Source organism: Theobroma cacao, chromosome 1 (assembly GCF_053813885.1).
Source record: "Theobroma cacao isolate CCN51 chromosome 1, ASM5381388v1, whole genome shotgun sequence".
Classification (NCBI taxonomy): Eukaryota; Viridiplantae; Streptophyta; class Magnoliopsida; order Malvales; family Malvaceae; genus Theobroma; species Theobroma cacao.
The window spans coordinates 38,437,127-38,454,727 of record NC_142639.1 but is presented as its reverse complement, the minus strand read 5'-3'; the positions used below and the strand labels follow the sequence as shown (position 1 = coordinate 38,454,727).

Here is a 17,601-nt window from a genome sequence, read left to right as displayed (position 1 = left end):
TATTTTTTTTTTATTTTTCTTCTTCTTTCTCTCTCTTCTCACGTTCTTTCCTCTCTCATTCTCTCTCTAACTAGCACTCAACATTGGAGATGACTTGGCGACGGTAATGGCGGCGACAGCTGCATCGATGGTGATTTCACAACTGCATATGATCGAAATGTCAATCTAGTCATTTTCGATAAGATTTAATCGAGATCTAACCAGATTTGGCACTCAACGGCCAGATCTGGCCACAGGAAGCATCGAATTTAATGCTTTCTGATCAGATCTCACAGTTGGATCTAACACTCTACGACTAGATCCAGCCGCAGGGAAGCGCTAACTTGGTTCCGTAGTGGTCAGATCCAGTCACATGATGCCCCAGATGGACGTTTTATTACACAGATCATCTTTCTAGCAACCGACTCATGAAGAAGAAAAAAGAAAAAAGGAAAAAAAATAATTTGTAAAATTTAAAATATTAATATTTTATATGTAATTTAAATATTATTAATATTAATATTTTAAAATATATTAAATTTTTAATGAGTATAAATAAAAAATAAAAAATTTATTAATATTTTAATCATAATAATACTAAATTATAAATAAAATATTAAAATTTAAATTATACTAAAAATATTAATATTTAAATTATTAATATTTTTAATTAAATTATAAATTATTAATATTTAAAAAATAAACTAAAAATAAATAATCATATATATAATAAAAAATATTTTTATTTTTTTATTTCAAAGTTATTGTTACCAACTAAACACTACAATAAGTCATAATAATTATTCTTACTCTATTTCATTCGTTATATAAAACTACGTAATACTTATTCTATTTTATTTTCATCTTATTTTATTATCACGTAATAATTATTTTATTTTATTTTTATCTATTTCACGAACAAAACCTTTCGATACTTGTTTATATTTTCAGCAACCACATTCAAGTCACATCAGTTCAATAGCTAAAAAAACATTAGCATACATGACATGATTCGTTTTTGGACAAAGGGTGTCCGAAAGAATTACATTGGCTTTTGTCTTGTAGGTGAGAAAATTTTGATTGGCTTACACAATTAATTTTGTTTCTAAAATAGGGGCTGCAAATTAGAAATATTTATTCAGTAATAGCCTAGCCTAGTCAGAGAGAAAACGGGGTAATGCCGAGGAGGTGGGCAAAGCTTTGAACCAACCTGTTTTTTCTCAACAGTAGACACGAGGCACTGCCGTAAAGCATTGGCCTCCCTCTTTTCTCTCTTTCTCTTGAAGACTTGAACAAACTTTCAAAGCTTCATTGTATAAATATTCAGCTATAGATCAAACGCAGCTTTAGGATCAGTGCTTACACACATCCTACCTCTCTTATATTAGTACTCAATAGCTTTTTCTGTGTCTACACTCTTCTCCCACAACAAAGGTACGTCCCTTTCACCTTTCTGCACTGTTTAGGTTCACAATGGAAACTCTCTCTTTATTGTTTTGTCGATTTTATAGATCCCACGTTTACACTTTATGATCAGCTGATATTTCATGGCCTTATCATTTTTGGGTTAAACGTGCAAGGACCCACGTTCTTTCCTTAGGATTTAATTGAATCTTACTGCTGCTGGGATTCATGAACAAACTTTGGACTTTGGTTTAGCCTGGCATAGATGTAAAGCATCAGAAGCTGCGGATTTTACATTTTAGTTTCACCATGTTGAGAAAAAAGATTGCAGAAAAATAAATATTTAAGAAAATTGCTTTTTTTTTTTTTTTTATCTTGTTCAGCGGCCTTAATACAGATCAAAAGTACTGTAAAGTACTGTCTTTTACTTGCTGAAATTTACCAATAAGCTTAGCCTCCCACCCACAATGCCTGATTTCGATGAGAAGATTTTTGTGTCATTATGTGTAATAGATCATTTTTGTCACTTTCTCTGCACATCTTTTTGTATTTCGGTGGTTGTGTAATGATGAAAGTAAAATTATGTGACTTTTAAGAGGGCATCGTGTTGGTTTACAATTGAGATGTTGGTCCATTATTAGTTTATTGTCGAAGCATAAACCACATATTAGGTTGTTAGAGTTGGAAAGTTCTGTAAGCTTGAAATTTGACTTACCCTTGAAGGTCATGTTATTCTTAGCTATTGGTTTTGCCAAATTTTTGCAATTGATATTAGTAAATTGCCTGACATTCATCAACTCAGCAATGGGACAATATATAGTTTGTTGTTTGGGCTTTTTATCACCATACCTATTCTAATATTTGATTCATTCAGATCCTAGAATATGTCAGCCAAAAGTTCTTTAATTTGATTTATCTTGCCCCTCTAATTTGATTGAATGTTGATGCAATTTATTCTTCTTCTGGTAAAAGATGAGCGAAGCAGATGAAAATGCAGCTAAGGAAGTCGAAGCTTCACGTCAACCAGTCCCCCGTCTGAATGAGAGGATTCTTTCATCTTTGTCAAGGAGATCAGTTGCTGCACATCCTTGGCATGATCTTGAGATTGGTACCTATCCAATGAGTGAATAATCAGATTTGTGGTTTTTAGCTAATATTGTCTGAGTGAATAATCAGGTTGGGAACTGACCATGTTGCAAAATATTGTCTGCAGGACCTGGAGCTCCACATGTTTTCAACTGTGTATGTTTTCTTTCTAACTTTGTCAAGTCAATTGTTACAAATCATATTGGAGCTGAACTTGTTAATAGAACTTTTATGGGTTCAAATTTTTTGACATTACCCATATAAGCAAATCTTTTTTTTGACTTGCGAAGCTAAAGAAAAACAAGAGATTGGCATATTTTACACTATATCAACAACATCCACCAATTTTCTTAGTTTCAGCTAAACTTCCTTCAGTTTTCCTCTTTCAAGAGACAATCTCAAGGTTACAAGAAAAGTTTCTTATATTAAGCAGCAATATCTAACCTCCAACCACTGCTTATTATTTGCTTTTTGAACTCCTTGTTCAACTGTACAGGTTGTTGAGATAACAAAAGGTAGTAAGGTCAAATATGAACTCGACAAGAAGACCGGATTGATTAAGGTATGAAAAATTTTACATCCTTTAAAAGATAGGGGTTCCAAGAACATGTTCCTGACCTACTATAGATGGAGACATATCTCGTGGGCCAAGGCTTTTTCCTTCTTCCAAACAATTCCAGTTTGTTCTGTTTACCAGATCATCTACCACTATTCACTTGAGGACTGGAAAATTCTTAAACAGGTCCTCATTGTAATGTTTTCTTACTATTTAAATGAATGCCAGGTTGATCGGGTTTTATATTCTTCAGTGGTCTATCCTCACAACTATGGTTTCATCCCTCGCACACTATGTGAAGACAATGATCCCTTGGATTGTTTGGTTATCATGCAGGTGAAATACCTATCTGATCTTCCTCTATCCATGTCCTGTTTATATGGTGATGGACTATAATGCTGAAAAATAAAATTTTGCTGTTCTGCTGATATGTTATGTGTTTCTTTTTCTTGCTTTTCTTATCAAATGGGAAACCTTATTTTGTTTTTGGTTTCTTAAATGTTAATGTGTCCTATTTTTAATTTAGTCACTATAATAGCATCTTATATCTTTCACGCCCTCTTCCCTTTCTCCTTCTATATGTTTTGAATCACCCTCATTACTTGCAAGGGCCTTTTCATCAAGGTGCAAAGGAAATCCCAGATTTAGTATCTGGCATTAAGTGCATTATGCCAAATTTACTTGTACAACTTGATTGTTGAATCTTTGAGCTGAATGTTAACAGCAATCTACAAGTACTGAGATTAGGTTGTTCCCTTGTATAGGAGCCAGTTCTTCCTGGATGTTTTCTGCGAGCCAGAGCCATTGGACTGATGCCCATGATTGACCAGGTATTTCCTTAAAGTTTGAGGTTAAACTTTTGACACTTATTCTTTTCAGTGTGTGATAACTGCTTCATTATTCTTACCCAGGGAGAGAAAGATGATAAGATCATTGCAGTTTGTGCTGATGATCCAGAGTACAAACATTACACTGATATCAAGGACCTCCCCCCTCACCGTCTCTCGGAGATCCGCCGTTTCTTTGAAGACTGTATCCTTTTCGATCTCAAATAATTAACTCCTTGTTCAGCATTTTGTTTGTTTATCGAAATAATAGTTCCCCAAAGTGAGGAATACTGGTTTCCTAACATTGCACAGACAAGAAAAACGAGAACAAGGAGGTTGCGGTCAATGACTTTTTACCTTCAACTACAGCATTTGAAGCAATCCAGTACTCGATGTATGCCTTAACTAAAGAACTATTAGTTCATTAGCCTAAGCTCTAAATTTAATTGCCAAGGAGGGGTATACATAGTCATGAAAGGGAATTCCTATGTCTAAAGCTGATGGACATAACCCCTTTTGATTACTTCATCCTTGGTTTCCCATTATTAATCAGCATTTTTCGTAGGCATCTCCACCTCACTGAGGTTTTTGTGTTGCTATGGTGCAGGGACCTTTATGCCGAGTACATTCTGCACACCCTGAGGCGATAGGCTCACAAGCTATTGACCTTCAATTCTCCATTTATTCTTGGAGGGAAATGCGTCATATTAAATAAGACATCTTACCAACAGCAGTTGAATAAGAATGACTGCTTTTTTGTTATTCGGATGATTATAATTGCTTGTTGGATTAAACCATCTTGTGGGGAGAAATGATAAACGGAATGCTAGCATGTGATTTTGTCTTTGTGCAGATCACAGCCCAATTTTTTTCTCCAAAGCAATTCTATACTGCATTAAGATAGCTCGACAGGCTTACTACTAAATTTTTGCAGACGATACTTGTGATTTGTTTTTTTTTTATTCATATTCAATGCCAGTCATTACCTTTTTTCTTTTAATTTAAACAAGCTTCAATCATGCTTATCTTCTATGCATTTCCCTACTTGCTTCCTGTAATCATTTAAGGGATTTGTTCTAAAACGTTTTCGAAGCAACTGAAACATTTAGAATGTTACACTTCCAAGATATGCCTTAAATCCAAAACAGCAACTTCATTCCACGTTTATTTAACAGCAGTGAAAACTTCAGTCGATCTATTTCAATCAATTTCTACAGTAGAAAATAGATTATAGCCAATAAGAATGAAAGGAAAAAAGGACAAATGTCTCCTCTATCTCCTCTAGCAATGTGTTGGTCTTCCCTTATTACACTTATATGGACATCAATACTTGCCAAATTGGACATCCATTTGCTTATATAAATTTCCTTTGATCTAAACATAATGTGAATTAATGGCCAACAAAAACCATACTGTGAATTGTGAAATAATCATTCCCATAAAAAACCATACCATGACCAACAGGGGCAATTGTCAAAAAATAGAACTAGATACCAAAATAATCATTATCATGAATACCATTTGTTTAAAAGTTCCAAGAGAAGCACCGCAGCTGAGTCTTTGGCTTTCTTAACACTAGGCATCGGCTCACCTATGCATTCATCTGTCCACCCCCTGTCAGCGGTATTCACCTTAACAGCAAAGGTAAATCTCTTTGCATGTGCAGGCCCCCCCTCATTCACACACCTAAAGATATCAATGCATCAGATCAGTAAGTCAAGTTGTTATTGTCAAAGTACAAGAGGAAAAAATGTACTAATTGTAATTTCTTACCGATAGAACGGCATAGGCCAATTTCTACGCAGGCAGATATCATTCAATGTTTGTCTGGTAAATGTCTGGTTGCCATTCTTCTTCTTCTTTCCATTCTCCTCAGTGTTCTCTTTAGCTTCAGCTGTTTCCTTCTCTTTCAAAACAGCAAGCGCGTTCCTGGCAGCTAGTTTCTGTGCCATCTTCTTTTGAGGGTTCTGAGCAACCCCAATCTGGACACCATCAACGAAAACCTCCACAGTGGCCAAATTACCACTTCGACTGGCTTTGTATTCCAAGCCTTCAGCTTGTTGCTGGCATCGCTCTTGCAGTTCCCGCACAGGATGCATTGGCAATGTCTCTGGAGTGACCATGGGATGCAACAGAGGTTGAAATACCTGGAAGCAAGAGCAAAATTTCCCTTATCAGATCTCTTATTCATATAGCTGTAAAAAAGGAAGCAGGGAGTGGGTTAAGGGACAATAACTCTGTCCCTTTGCTGAAACTAACCCTCCAGACAACTGAAGTGTCTCGTCCACTGTCAAGAAAAATGGCACCAGCAATGGATTCGACAATATCTCCAAGGACTTTTGGAGCTTTGCAATCTCCCAACCCAAAGGAGTTGAATCCTGGCTTTAATAACTCATCCTGAACTTCCTTCACAAAGTCCCGAATCTGAAATAGAAGCCAAAAATATGAAGTCAGGAGGAACCAACCCATTCACAGACAGAAGAAACCCTATTACCAAGCAAATGATGTCCTTTTGTTCTACTTATTATATCCATGAAACAGAATGGACAAATTTAAATTTATCAAGCATAACTTCATTTGTCACATAATTATAACAGTTGTCTCGAATTACATCCAATACTCTATTATTTATGATCTTTTACAAATTTTCTTTTTTATTAAGATTTTACTAACCTGATTAAAATGACAAAATTGGTTTTCTTCACTGGGGATAATAAACAATGAAATTTTGGTTTAAAACTATTAAGGGTGGCCATCTAAAACTTGACCTGCACCCCACACCGCCTAACCCAGCAATGACATAAAATGACTCCAGAAATGGATTGTGTCTTGGCAATTTTTTTTTAAAGTCAAAACGAATCTGGACATAACCTGAAAAAGAAATGACTAAACATGAAAGTGACCTAGAAACCAGAATCACTGCCATCACTAGGTGAAGAGAAATACTAAACATAGTAGTGCGTGCATGCAGCCCATGTAACAGAACAGACAAATCATAATGGGTTAAAATTGCCACCCAACATTAATAAGCTAAATTTAAGAAATGAGAAAATAAACCTGTTTTTCAAGGGCACTTGATCCATGCCGAAGGTGCACGTGCAGCTGGTGCTTTACTGCAACACGTGCAAAATTTTCATTGTTTACAGCAGCAGCTCGCAAATCAGTCAACCGACCCGGAGGCAGATTGGTGTATGTGAAAAACAAGTGTCTCGTGATAAGATGATCTAAGACTGCATCACCAACAAACTCCAAACGCTGGTAGCAAGATACTCCAGAAGATGGGCGTGAAGCATGAGTAATAGCTTCTACCAACAAGGCCCTGTTTTTAAACTTAATGTTCAACGCACCTTCTAGGGCATCAAAATTTACACTCCTTAGTATACTTTCTGGAACACTAGATGGCGTCACCATAGATTCCATCTCATCAGGATCAGACTCCACCTGAATCCCAATCCATTTCATGAGGTGGTTAGCTGCATTCTTCCCACCTTCAACGTAATAAATTCCGATTAGTGCTTCAACAACATCTGCTAGGGTCTTGCTAGAGAGGACTCTGTAAGAACTTGAGTCACTCTCAATCTCACCATCTTCCATTTCTTCATCTTCAAACCCATCACTGTGTTCTTTTACTGGTATAACATCAACAGTTGCCTGTTCTTGATCAAATAAGGACGTGTCTCCATCTTTTGTATCCTCGTCAAAGACTGGCAATACCCCAGGAGCAGCCCATCTAGATGGTGCAAAGCGATCTGCTTGGATATATGATTGAAGTCCCTTACTTAGTGCATACTGATACAAAACCATGTTACTCACCATTAGTTGTCTCATCCTGGTAAGTTGACCTTCATGTTTCTGGGGATATTTGAGAAACAAAAATCGACTAACAACCCATTTCAAGTAAGCATCTCCCAGAAGCTCTGCCCTTTCATAGCAAAATGTCTCCTGGCAGGAGGCAGCAGTCAAAGCTTCCAAAATCTGTACATATAAAAGAAAGACAACAATTAGTGATCATCTAAAGCTGCTTGAAATTGATTTGAAATTGATCAGCCTGTGAATTATATCACACCTTTGAAGCAGGGACTGAAAATTGTATTATACGCTTAAGTTGAACTGCCAGAAGCATGCTCTCAACCCTCCTCATTATAGAGGGTAACCTCTGGGCACCTCTAACAAGTGATCCAGAAAGTGGATGAACAAAACACAGCTCCGGAGGCAGAAACACATAGTATGTTTTGTCAAGAGCCTCCTCAGATTCACCTTCATATGATAAAGACATTCAATTTGGCACTAAAAGGACCATAAGAGATGCCAAACTAATGTTAGAGACAAGGAGCATTTTCTAAATATACCTTCTGAGTGCTCAAATCGAGGAGATAAGAGATTCTTGCAATATGAAACACCACGACCTCTTATTAAAGATTGTTGCTTGTGTCTCAACTCAACACCATACCTGATAGTAATATACAGAGGACGCAATAGCCTAATGCACCCTTTGTTGTGCAAGAAGAAACAAAAAGCATCTTTGATCTGTAAGAACATCAACTACTATCAGGTAGAAATGTGACAAAAGCTCACATATTATGCACCCAAAAATAGTCAACCATGTCCTTCACAGAGTAGGATATGCTTTTCTTTTCTTCACGCACAACAACTATGGTGCATTAAGGCTTATCCCATCCATTAGAAAGAAGCAATTACTAAGCAGCCAATTGTAACTTTTAATTTTAAAAAAGCGGAGGGAATAAAACAGGAATTAAAAAGGTAAGAAATATCCAATTCATACTTCTGCTTATAGTAATCGGCATATGAGCTGTACTCCAGAGGACCAAGATAGCCCTCTTTCCTTGGAAATGAGGTCTCTGCTGTCATGTCATAGCGAATTGAATCTACATAAAACCTCTTCCCTGAATGAGCAGCTGTTACTATTTTTCCAACAAGATCTTCTGCATGTAAGAAACCATCAGCCATAATCAATTTGCCTTTGGTCAAATCCCCTTCTTGTACCTCAATCACATCTCGAGTAGGAACCACCCCAGTAGCTTTCACAACATCAAATGGGGCTACAGCTCCTCTGATACCATAAGTAGGATGGGGTTTGTGCCCAAAGGCTATGCCATGACGCAATTTCCCAAATCCATACTCCCTTCTGTCACCACCGAGCGTTCTCTCATTAGTGCCAAGGTAAACATCTGGCCTTGCTCTCTGAAGGGGATTGCTCCATGCATCTGTTGTGATTATATTATCAACCAAATCCCAGTCAATCTCTTTTACAGGATCTACAAACTTATCGCCAACCACGGGGACAAACAAATATGCCTTGGCAGGATCCCAAGGAGTGGTAGAAGGATCAACATCCACGTCCAGTACAATGCTCATCAATCTTACGTGAAAACTTTTAAGGGATGCCAGCTGCACATAAAGCCAAATTTGGAGTTATATCATAAGCATAGTCTGAAGTATGAACAGCAAAAAACTCAAATTGTAATCATCCATATATTTAAACAGCAACTCACCTGACTTTCAGTAATATCTATCGATCCCCTGAAGACAAGAGATGCCTTTGTTATCATGGCTCGAGCGATAAATAGATCCACCGACATCGATAACACCTGTTGGTAACAAATGTGATTAAATTAAATCTTACTTACCAACTGCACCTTAATGCTAGAATAAAAATAAAAGAAAGTACCTCTGCATCCAGCTCTTTGCCAAAAAGTACTGCAAAATCTGAGACTTTATTTAAGAATGGATCTTTTGAAGAGCCACTATTTACACATTTGATAGTATACATGTACAGATGAAGTATTTTGGAGTCCTCAGTGCCATCTCTTCCAGATAAAATCCATTCTCCCTGTGGACCAGAAAGCATAACAGAAAACCATTAAGGACACCAAGTAAAGTGATGCATGACATATGCAACACAAAATGAATATTAGAAAGAAATACAATTTCTCCAAAGTATTTAATCAAAAATGGTATCACTCACAGTAACAATGTTTTCATGGTTTTGGTATTGTGAAATTTTTTTAAACCCTTAATATAAATTATGAAAGTTATGAGTCACATTGTGATGGAAAGCTTTTTCAGTTTATGAAAATTTCAAACTTTCATCAGCCATGTATGATGTATGTAATGTACAAGTATTCGAAAATTTAAATGAAACTTTGCCATTTATTCCTTGATTTTTAAAACCAAACCGTATAGTTCTTTATTCAAGTGATTTGAAGAGTTACAAGTTGCAGATAAGTAAGTCTACTTCCTTCCCAAAAAAGGCAATTTCAACTTTGATGTCCAGATAAGCATTGAAAAGAATGTCATTGTTACCAACAACACAAAGGAAAACTTGGTCAAATTATAAAAACAAGGAGCTGAGCAGATTGCAGTGGAGAAATTCAAAGTCACCAGCATCATGGTGGTTGCAAATATAAAGATGGACACATGCACTACTATATCTTTAAAAAACAGAAAAGAAACAGTTAAAAATGGCATCCAATAGATTGCAAATGAGCTAAAAGTTGCATCTGCTAGTTTCCCATAGTACATAGACGGGAAGTCAAATCCATGGAGAACACTAACCTGGAGTATATTTGCTACACCTTCCGGATAGAACTCTCTATGCCTAGCAGTTCCAGGAAGTGGGTCTCTTTCATCATTCTGGTCAACCTTCTCTGCTTCTTCCCCACTTCCTTTGTCTGGCAAAAGCATATCAGTAAATGCTCCCATCTCATGGAGCTTCTTGCAAGCAGCCAAACATACAGCCTACAAAGTTACAAATGTTTACCAACATGATAATATTCTTGAATATAAGTTTGATGAAGACATAGGGACAAGATAGCATGCCTGCTGGGCAAGACGCATTGAACTGCATATGGGACCCTCAAGCTCTTCAAACGGTGCATTGCAGGGGAGTTGAAGCTTGCAAGAATATTCGGTTGGACCTCCTGGCTTCTCATGCTTCTCCATAATAAACTCAGGCCGAAGTATTGAATATCTAAAAAACAAAGGTAAGGGCAACTTAGCAAAAGACTGAACCTCAATAGAATAACAGCAAATGTCAATACCTTATAATGAGTACAGTACCTGTCACTAGGAAGCTGAGAGCAGTAAAAATGGATGAGTCCAACAGCAGAATTTAAGCTCACAATAGCACCAGTTGATTCAACCTGGTACACTGTACCTGGTACCATATCCACCGAAATCAACCTTGAAGTATCCTTCAGATGACTAAGGTCAGTTCTCTCAATTGCTTCTTTCCGCAAGGTCTCCTCACTATTCCGTGCATTCTTTAGGAATGCAGCATGAGATAGATTTCCTCTGTAGACAATATGAAAATATGAGTTTGTCTGGATAACTGCTGGTGGAAAGAAAATGTCTAAATGAACCACACCCAACATAAACACCTCTCAATCATCAAGATGTAATCTGACCCAGGCTTCCTTGCACGACCCCTAGACTGAATGTATGCCAAAACAGTTTTTGCAAGATCAAAACGAATTACAACATTGCATTGCCGAATATCCAATCCTTCCTCAGCAACACTAGTTGCAACTAACAATGTCACCTACAATGGAAAGTAAAAGTATTTATCAAATGTCTACAATGGCATGATTCAGATCTTGAACAGCTTAAGATAGGAAAACAGAATTTGGACATACACGACCATCTCGGAATTTAGCAATTGTGTCTTGCATTTGTCCAGTTCGCATTTCTTGGCTGTTGTTGTGCCCAATCAAACTTGCACACCTAATAAAATTCAGAGATGGAAGCTCTGCAAAAACCTATTCACAAAAAATTTAAAATAGCATTATTAGGAAATTGCAAGGGGCTGTAAATCTATCATTTAACATAATAAACCATGTTATTCCTTCTAACCTTAGGAAGGACTAAAGCAGCCACAACTCGCTCAACAAAGATGATTGCACGAAAATCCTCTGTGTGTTGATATTTGAGAAGTATTTTAATCAATGACTGTACTTTCGGGGTCACTTTTCCATCTGCAACAGCCGCTCCAATGATCACATCCACATGCTCTCCACCAGAGACAACTATGCAAAAAAGGTACACCAGAATATTTTAAAAATCATTCTTTACAAATATATTAGATAACAAAATTATTTACACCAGAATATTTATGCCAAAAAGTAAGACAAAGAACACAGCAAAAGCAAGCCAGCAATACATGTTGGTCGTTTACTTAGAGTTACCCAAAAGCATACATGCAAAGTTAACTAGCAAAGATAACTTCTCTTCAAGTGCCCCACAAGCGACAAGCAATGAATAAGAGAATCAGAGCATCAAGGAAACAGATTCTAGCAATTTCATTCACATCACTTATCCAGGAACTAAACTAATATATCTGACCTACACTGTTGTTGCTATAATATGGTCTAACCCACTTACATGTAAGCTGGCTTCATATACTCAACTTTTGCATGTTAAATCAATTTTCAAAATCATTAACAAATCAGTCACAAGTTGGGCTGGCAAAGTAACAAAACAAAGGTAGAAAAGTAAACTAAAAGACCCACCATAACTGTCAGGGAGCTCTCCTTCCTCAATCTCATCAGGACTGGTTCCATCTTCAGCACTTTTGTTCTCTGCCTCAGCAGTGCTCATATCTTTGTCAGTAACAGCTCCCTCTGATAATTGGCATTGTAAGAGAGACACAACTTTATTTAGGTAAGATTCTTGAAACTTGACATCAAGCTGGTAGTTTGCCCTCTCATCATTTTGTAAGGCTGTCAAAAAAGATTGTGCAACCTGCAAAAAGGAAAGAAAAAAAAACATAACCAAGATCATATGTATCAAATTAGCAAAAAGACAAATGCATAAGTAGATTGCAACCTTCGTCACTTGAAACATAAGATACCTTGTAAGCACACCATTGACCCAGTTCACCAAGTGCATAATTAATGGCCCTCAACTTTTGTATCAAATTAGCAGCTCCATCACTTTCTGTTCTTTCAGAGACACCATAAACTTGGCGGAGCTCTTCCTTGGCTCCTGCATCTCTAGCTCCCATGAACTGCCATTTACTTCTCCTAGAGCTTGACTGCGCAGCTTCTTCAACTGCCACTTCCATTTGTTTTATTTGTTCATGAAGGGACCATAAACTGGCCGCTTTGTCATACTCAACCACAATTTCTGAGGGCATTGGCACATGTCTCTCAAGTTCCTTGCGGTCTTTTATTGTACAGACTACAGAATCCAGTTTACTTTCTAGATTACGAATCTTTATTGCACAATCAACTTGACTTGAAACGCCTGAATATAACAATTCAGAAATATTTGTGTTAGGGAGCAAATCTTACAACCAACTAAAAGAAAATTTTTGCGAGTGAGATGCTCCTTAGTCTCAAAAAAATATAAATTAGAAGAAAGACCCACTACAAGAAAATAAAAATATACCCTTCAAGTTCACAGGAGAAGCAGTCATCCCAAAAACAGAAGGTCTATTCTCCTTTGGCGTGGTGTGATAGAATTCAGACATCACCAGTGAATAAGGATGTTTCTTCACAGCATGATGACATTCATCCAGAATTAGAAGATTGATTGCTTCCATTTTAATTATGCTGTGCCTCAAAATATTCAGCAGAATCTGAGCTGTCATAACTAAAACCTACAAGAAAACATCAATTGAGTAAATCAAGAAATAATTTCAAGTTACAGCACCAACAAATAAAGTTGTCATAAATAAAAGTGATTTCTCTTATTTATACACTCAGCAGCCCCCTACATTAAGAATCATCTTAACCATAAATTGAAACAATTACTCGCATATGCAAAATCAACAGCTCCAGAAGGCTCAAAAAAGATATTGTAGGACACTTGGATGTTAAACAGCACACTAGAAATTGCTCAATTACATGCGGAATGACAAGAATGTGGCAGCCTATAATACCTTGTCAAAAAGTACCAAAGAAATAGAAATTCTCTATCCAACCAAAATATCAAATACAGCCTACTTTCACTTGATTGTGCATCATATGGTAGAACTACGTCTGTTTAATATTAAGGTGCTGACATGACTTTCAGTTCAGAGCTTTCCTCCGTTTTCTTCCTCTATTCCTACTAAAATGGGTCAAAGGGTATACTACTGTTATTATCCACAAAATACCAATTCTATAAAGTTGCAGATAAGGATCTTCCTAGAATTCGAAAACTATACCTATATCATCCCATTCCTACTAACTTGAATTGAGCTAAAAGTACTTTGATTCAAAAATCTAATCTAAGTCAGGTAATTGCTGATAAACTACTGAGATAAAGCTGGGTATAGCAAAAGCGTCCCACAGACTGGATATACAAACATTTTGTTTAATGCTCATTACAATGTCATAGCTAAAAATTACTACAGAAAGATACTGGATTACCAATGACTAGCACCAAAAACACACAAGTACTACCATATCAGTAGAATAAGAAAACTAATTAGAACATGAAAGAAAAGCTCAAGATGACAGTCAAGCAGAAGCTTTCACAGAAAAGAATTTGAAAAGCTACCTGTTTTGTTTCAAACTCACGCTGCCACCTTCGAGCATCCCAGAAATCTTGACCCATCTCTCCACAATAATGACCCACTTGATAACCAGTTCGCTCACGAATAACTTCAGCTTGCTGAAGAAAGCCAATGAATATAATAAGGACAACTGAATGTCAAACCATGGAACCCATCATATCTTAGAAAGTGCATAAAAACTCCACAAATTTTACTACCTGATAAACTAGTGGAACTTTAGGAACCAAAAAGACAGAGAGCATTTTTTTCTTTTGCTTTTGCAAATCATCACAAATACTTTTGATGAGGAGAACAGCAATGAGTGTCTTCCCTGCCCCTGTTTCAAGAAATGCAATTGTATTTTTCTTTTTTGCCTGTTCAAGAACATCCAACTGATACTGACGAGCCTGCTCCTCCAAAAGTTTTTCCTTAGGCTGTTCAACTTTCTTCTCTATCTTTCCATTGCATTCCTGACTTTTGTCATTAGCTGCCTTCCCTTCTCTGTACCGGTCTGCTTCCCAAGTACCCAATCTAAAAACCACCTCATTGGACCCTGATCGATCCCTTTCCCAATAACCCCTTGGTTCTCTATCTCTCCGTTCCCTATCTCTCCCATCCCTCCTACTACTACCATTATAATGCTCTCTTCTCCTAACATGCTCCCTATCTCTCCTATCAAATTCATCCCAATCGCGAACTCGTTTTCTAGCAGAACACCTCTCCCTATCCCTGGGGTAATATTGCCCTCTACTTGGATACTGCCTATCATTCTTGGAACCATTCACACGAGCCCTCTTGCCACACTTCTCTTCACTATCCAAACCCCTATCCCTTGACTCACAAGAACTTTTGTCCTCCCTATGCACTCCATTCTCCTTAGAAGAATAATCAAACAAATTCCAATTACTATTTTCACAATTCTTCTCCTGCCCTTTACTTTCAAGGTTGTTCTTTTCAACACCATTAGGCGGTGGAACCGAGTTCTCAGCTAAATTCTTGGAAACCCCAGATGGCTCATTCTGAAACCATCCATCTCCGACAATAGAATCTTGAATTCCATCACCATTGACAACGGAGCTATTATTATTGTTGTTACCTACTGGAGGAAGGCCACCCCCGTTCTTGATGCTATCAAGAATGTGATCAATTCCTCCAAAGAAATCTTGATTGGAAGCATTGTCAACTGATTCTTGAACTATAGGAGCATCAAAATCAACAAAATCATTAATAAGGTCACATGAAATGTCCTCACAAGCATCCAGCCAGTAAGATGACCCATTACTACCAGAAACCCTACCCTCATCCTCCATTAATATATTATTAAAATATTACGATATTCTCACTTCAAGATAGTAGCAAAACGCTGAAATCTTTGAAACAACAAAAAAACCCAAAAAAGAAAAGAAACCAAGGCGAACAAGAATTATAAAGACAACCCAGAAAGAAAAAGAAAGAACTTGAAAAGAAAACGAAGGATCTTGATTGGGTTTTTGAGAGAGGCAAGAGTTCTGATGAAAATAAAAAAAAGGTCAGAGAGATGAAAAAGAAGAGTTAGTGAAGACACAGATAAGAGTAGATAGACCGCAGGAAACACGCAAGAAATTTAGTTAAGGAAGGGGATTCATTTAAAAAGAGAAACAAAATGGGAAAAATAAATAAATAAATAAAAACGAGCACCCCCACCAAAACTTCGTGTGTGATTCTTAGATTCCACGGTCTATCAACGCCTATTCTGTTATCTTCCTTTTCTCTTTTCTTTTGACTCCTCCTTTCAAGCGTGTGCCTTTCTCTCTCTCTCTCTTTTTCTTTCCATATCTGCTTTGCTTGCCTCTCTCTCTGCTTCTGGGTGTTTGCTCTGTTCTTTCGCTGAAAGATATATAGAAAAAGAAACGGGCAAAAAGAAAAATAAAAAGCCCAAAAATATGGGTTTTCTCTTTTCCTTTTTCCCTTACGAAATGAATTTTATCTTACAAAGAAACTTCTTTTACTTGAGGCGGTTCTGTTTTTCTTTTTCCCTTTCCAAACTCGAAAGTGTAGAGCGACAGTGCTTCACGTGATTCAGCCAAACGTATTATGCCACGTTTATCGTAGAAAGGGTTTAGGGATTACGTGGTGATTTGTGAGTGGATGGTAGGATAGGGTTTTTGGAACTATGTCGTTTACTTGTGTTAGCGTATGGAGTGGGGGGTTTTAAGGTTCTCTGCTTTCCAACTTCCCAGTTTTTGCAAAGAAAAAAACATGGAGAAGAGCAATTTTTATAATAAGAAAAAACGAAAGGGACACTTGTCAAGAAAACGGAGCCCACTCGTGGAATCCAGCATCGGGGGGATGGGGAAAAGCTAGTTTAAGGCTATCCTAGGGAGGAATTCAAAGGTCAAAGATGATGGAACATTCTGAGCCGTTTGATTTATTCCCATTAAAATGCAGATCAAGAAAATGAGGAAAGGGAATAATTCCCTAGATCAGGCTGAATATTTTTATCCTATGAGATCTTCCTCGGTGGGACCAACTAAATGGCCTTTCGTGTAGTGATTGGGCGAATTCGCGGGGCCAGTTTCTATTTGGCATATTAATTGATCCATGATTTTCCCTTCTGCCTTTTTTTTTTTTGCCTCTCCTCATTCAATATTTGCATTCATTTCTCACACATTCCGTGAGGAAATGCTTTGAACATGCACTTGAAGAATGTTTGTTAGAATTACTTTGGCATATAATTAACCTTAATAACTGTCTTTAAACCATCATTAGGAAGAAATTTATTCAATTAAATAAAAAATTGTGTGTTGACCTTTTACTCATTCTGGGTCATTTGGGACTGACTTATGCTTTTGCGTATTAGTTTGGGGATTAAATGGCTGTGGGGAATTGTGAAGTTTCGACTCTTTCCTCTGTGGAATCTCAGACCACCATTTAATGCTTGGGTTTGAACTTCGAAGCAATTTTCTGGACGACAAAACTCCTTTACACTTTTGATACTCCATCTCGTTTGATCCTAAACGGGGAAACAAGAGTGATGAACTAAAAAACAGAAGTACGGGTTATCATGAACAAGAAAATTTAACCAGTTTGCCTGCTTATAATTTATGTTCAGTGCCATACCAAAAGGGTAGAAATCTAAGCCATGTGTGATGGCAAAGGCATTTTAGAAAGTTATGGACTCAACTGAGACCATAAGGTAATTAATGTCCAAGCTTTTGAATGAGGGGGCGGGGTGTTGGTTGACCCCTGCAAAATGCTTCGGACCTCACCAC

At 37.2% G+C, this 17,601-nt stretch overlaps 2 protein-coding genes across 2 annotated transcripts; one reads left to right on the top strand and one right to left on the bottom strand.

The window, feature by feature from the left end:
• Positions 1-1,141: 1,141 nt before the first annotated feature.
• Positions 1,142-4,731, top strand: PPA1 (pyrophosphorylase 1). The gene is made up of 9 exons (XM_007051326.3): positions 1,142-1,413; positions 2,356-2,491; positions 2,597-2,625; positions 2,966-3,031; positions 3,254-3,361; positions 3,790-3,855; positions 3,937-4,057; positions 4,165-4,246; positions 4,460-4,731. The coding sequence occupies exons 2-9, from the start codon at positions 2,356-2,358 to the stop codon at positions 4,500-4,502; spliced, it is 651 nt and encodes a 216-aa protein (XP_007051388.3). The 5' UTR covers positions 1,142-1,413; the 3' UTR covers positions 4,503-4,731.
• A 250-nt stretch (positions 4,732-4,981) lies between these two features.
• On the bottom strand, positions 4,982-16,534 carry DCL1 (dicer-like 1). The gene is made up of 20 exons (XM_018124725.2): positions 14,569-16,534; positions 14,356-14,469; positions 13,261-13,471; positions 12,722-13,116; positions 12,381-12,612; positions 11,725-11,897; positions 11,508-11,630; positions 11,253-11,413; positions 10,933-11,166; positions 10,693-10,843; positions 10,429-10,611; positions 9,542-9,703; positions 9,366-9,461; positions 8,636-9,261; positions 8,202-8,302; positions 7,919-8,109; positions 6,910-7,827; positions 6,112-6,276; positions 5,626-5,999; positions 4,982-5,538 (listed from the first exon to the last, which is right to left on the bottom strand). Exons 1-20 carry the CDS (start codon positions 15,658-15,660, stop codon positions 5,361-5,363), a joined length of 5,880 nt encoding a protein of 1,959 aa, XP_017980214.2. The 5' UTR covers positions 15,661-16,534; the 3' UTR covers positions 4,982-5,360.
• Between the last annotated feature and the right edge of the window lie 1,067 nt (positions 16,535-17,601).

What these genes read in the sequence shown, in the direction of transcription:
- PPA1 (XM_007051326.3), top strand. Translation starts at nt 2,356, where the DNA reads ATGAGCGAAGCAGATGAAAATGCAGCTAAGGAAGTCGAAGCTTCACGT. An exon ending in AGAAGACCGGATTGATTAAG is followed by an intron (nt 3,032 to 3,253) that starts GTATGAAAAATT and finishes AATGAATGCCAG; the next exon opens with GTTGATCGGGTTTTATATTC. An exon ending in CCGCCGTTTCTTTGAAGACT is followed by an intron (nt 4,058 to 4,164) that starts GTATCCTTTTCG and finishes AACATTGCACAG; the next exon opens with ACAAGAAAAACGAGAACAAG.
- DCL1 (XM_018124725.2), bottom strand. Translation starts at nt 15,660, where the DNA reads ATGGAGGATGAGGGTAGGGTTTCTGGTAGTAATGGGTCATCTTACTGG. An exon ending in AAGTTCCACTAGTTTATCAG is followed by an intron (nt 14,470 to 14,568) that starts GTAGTAAAATTT and finishes GGCTTTCTTCAG; the next exon opens with CAAGCTGAAGTTATTCGTGA. An exon ending in AGAGCTCCCTGACAGTTATG is followed by an intron (nt 11,898 to 12,380) that starts GTGGGTCTTTTA and finishes TTTTTTGCATAG; the next exon opens with TTGTCTCTGGTGGAGAGCAT.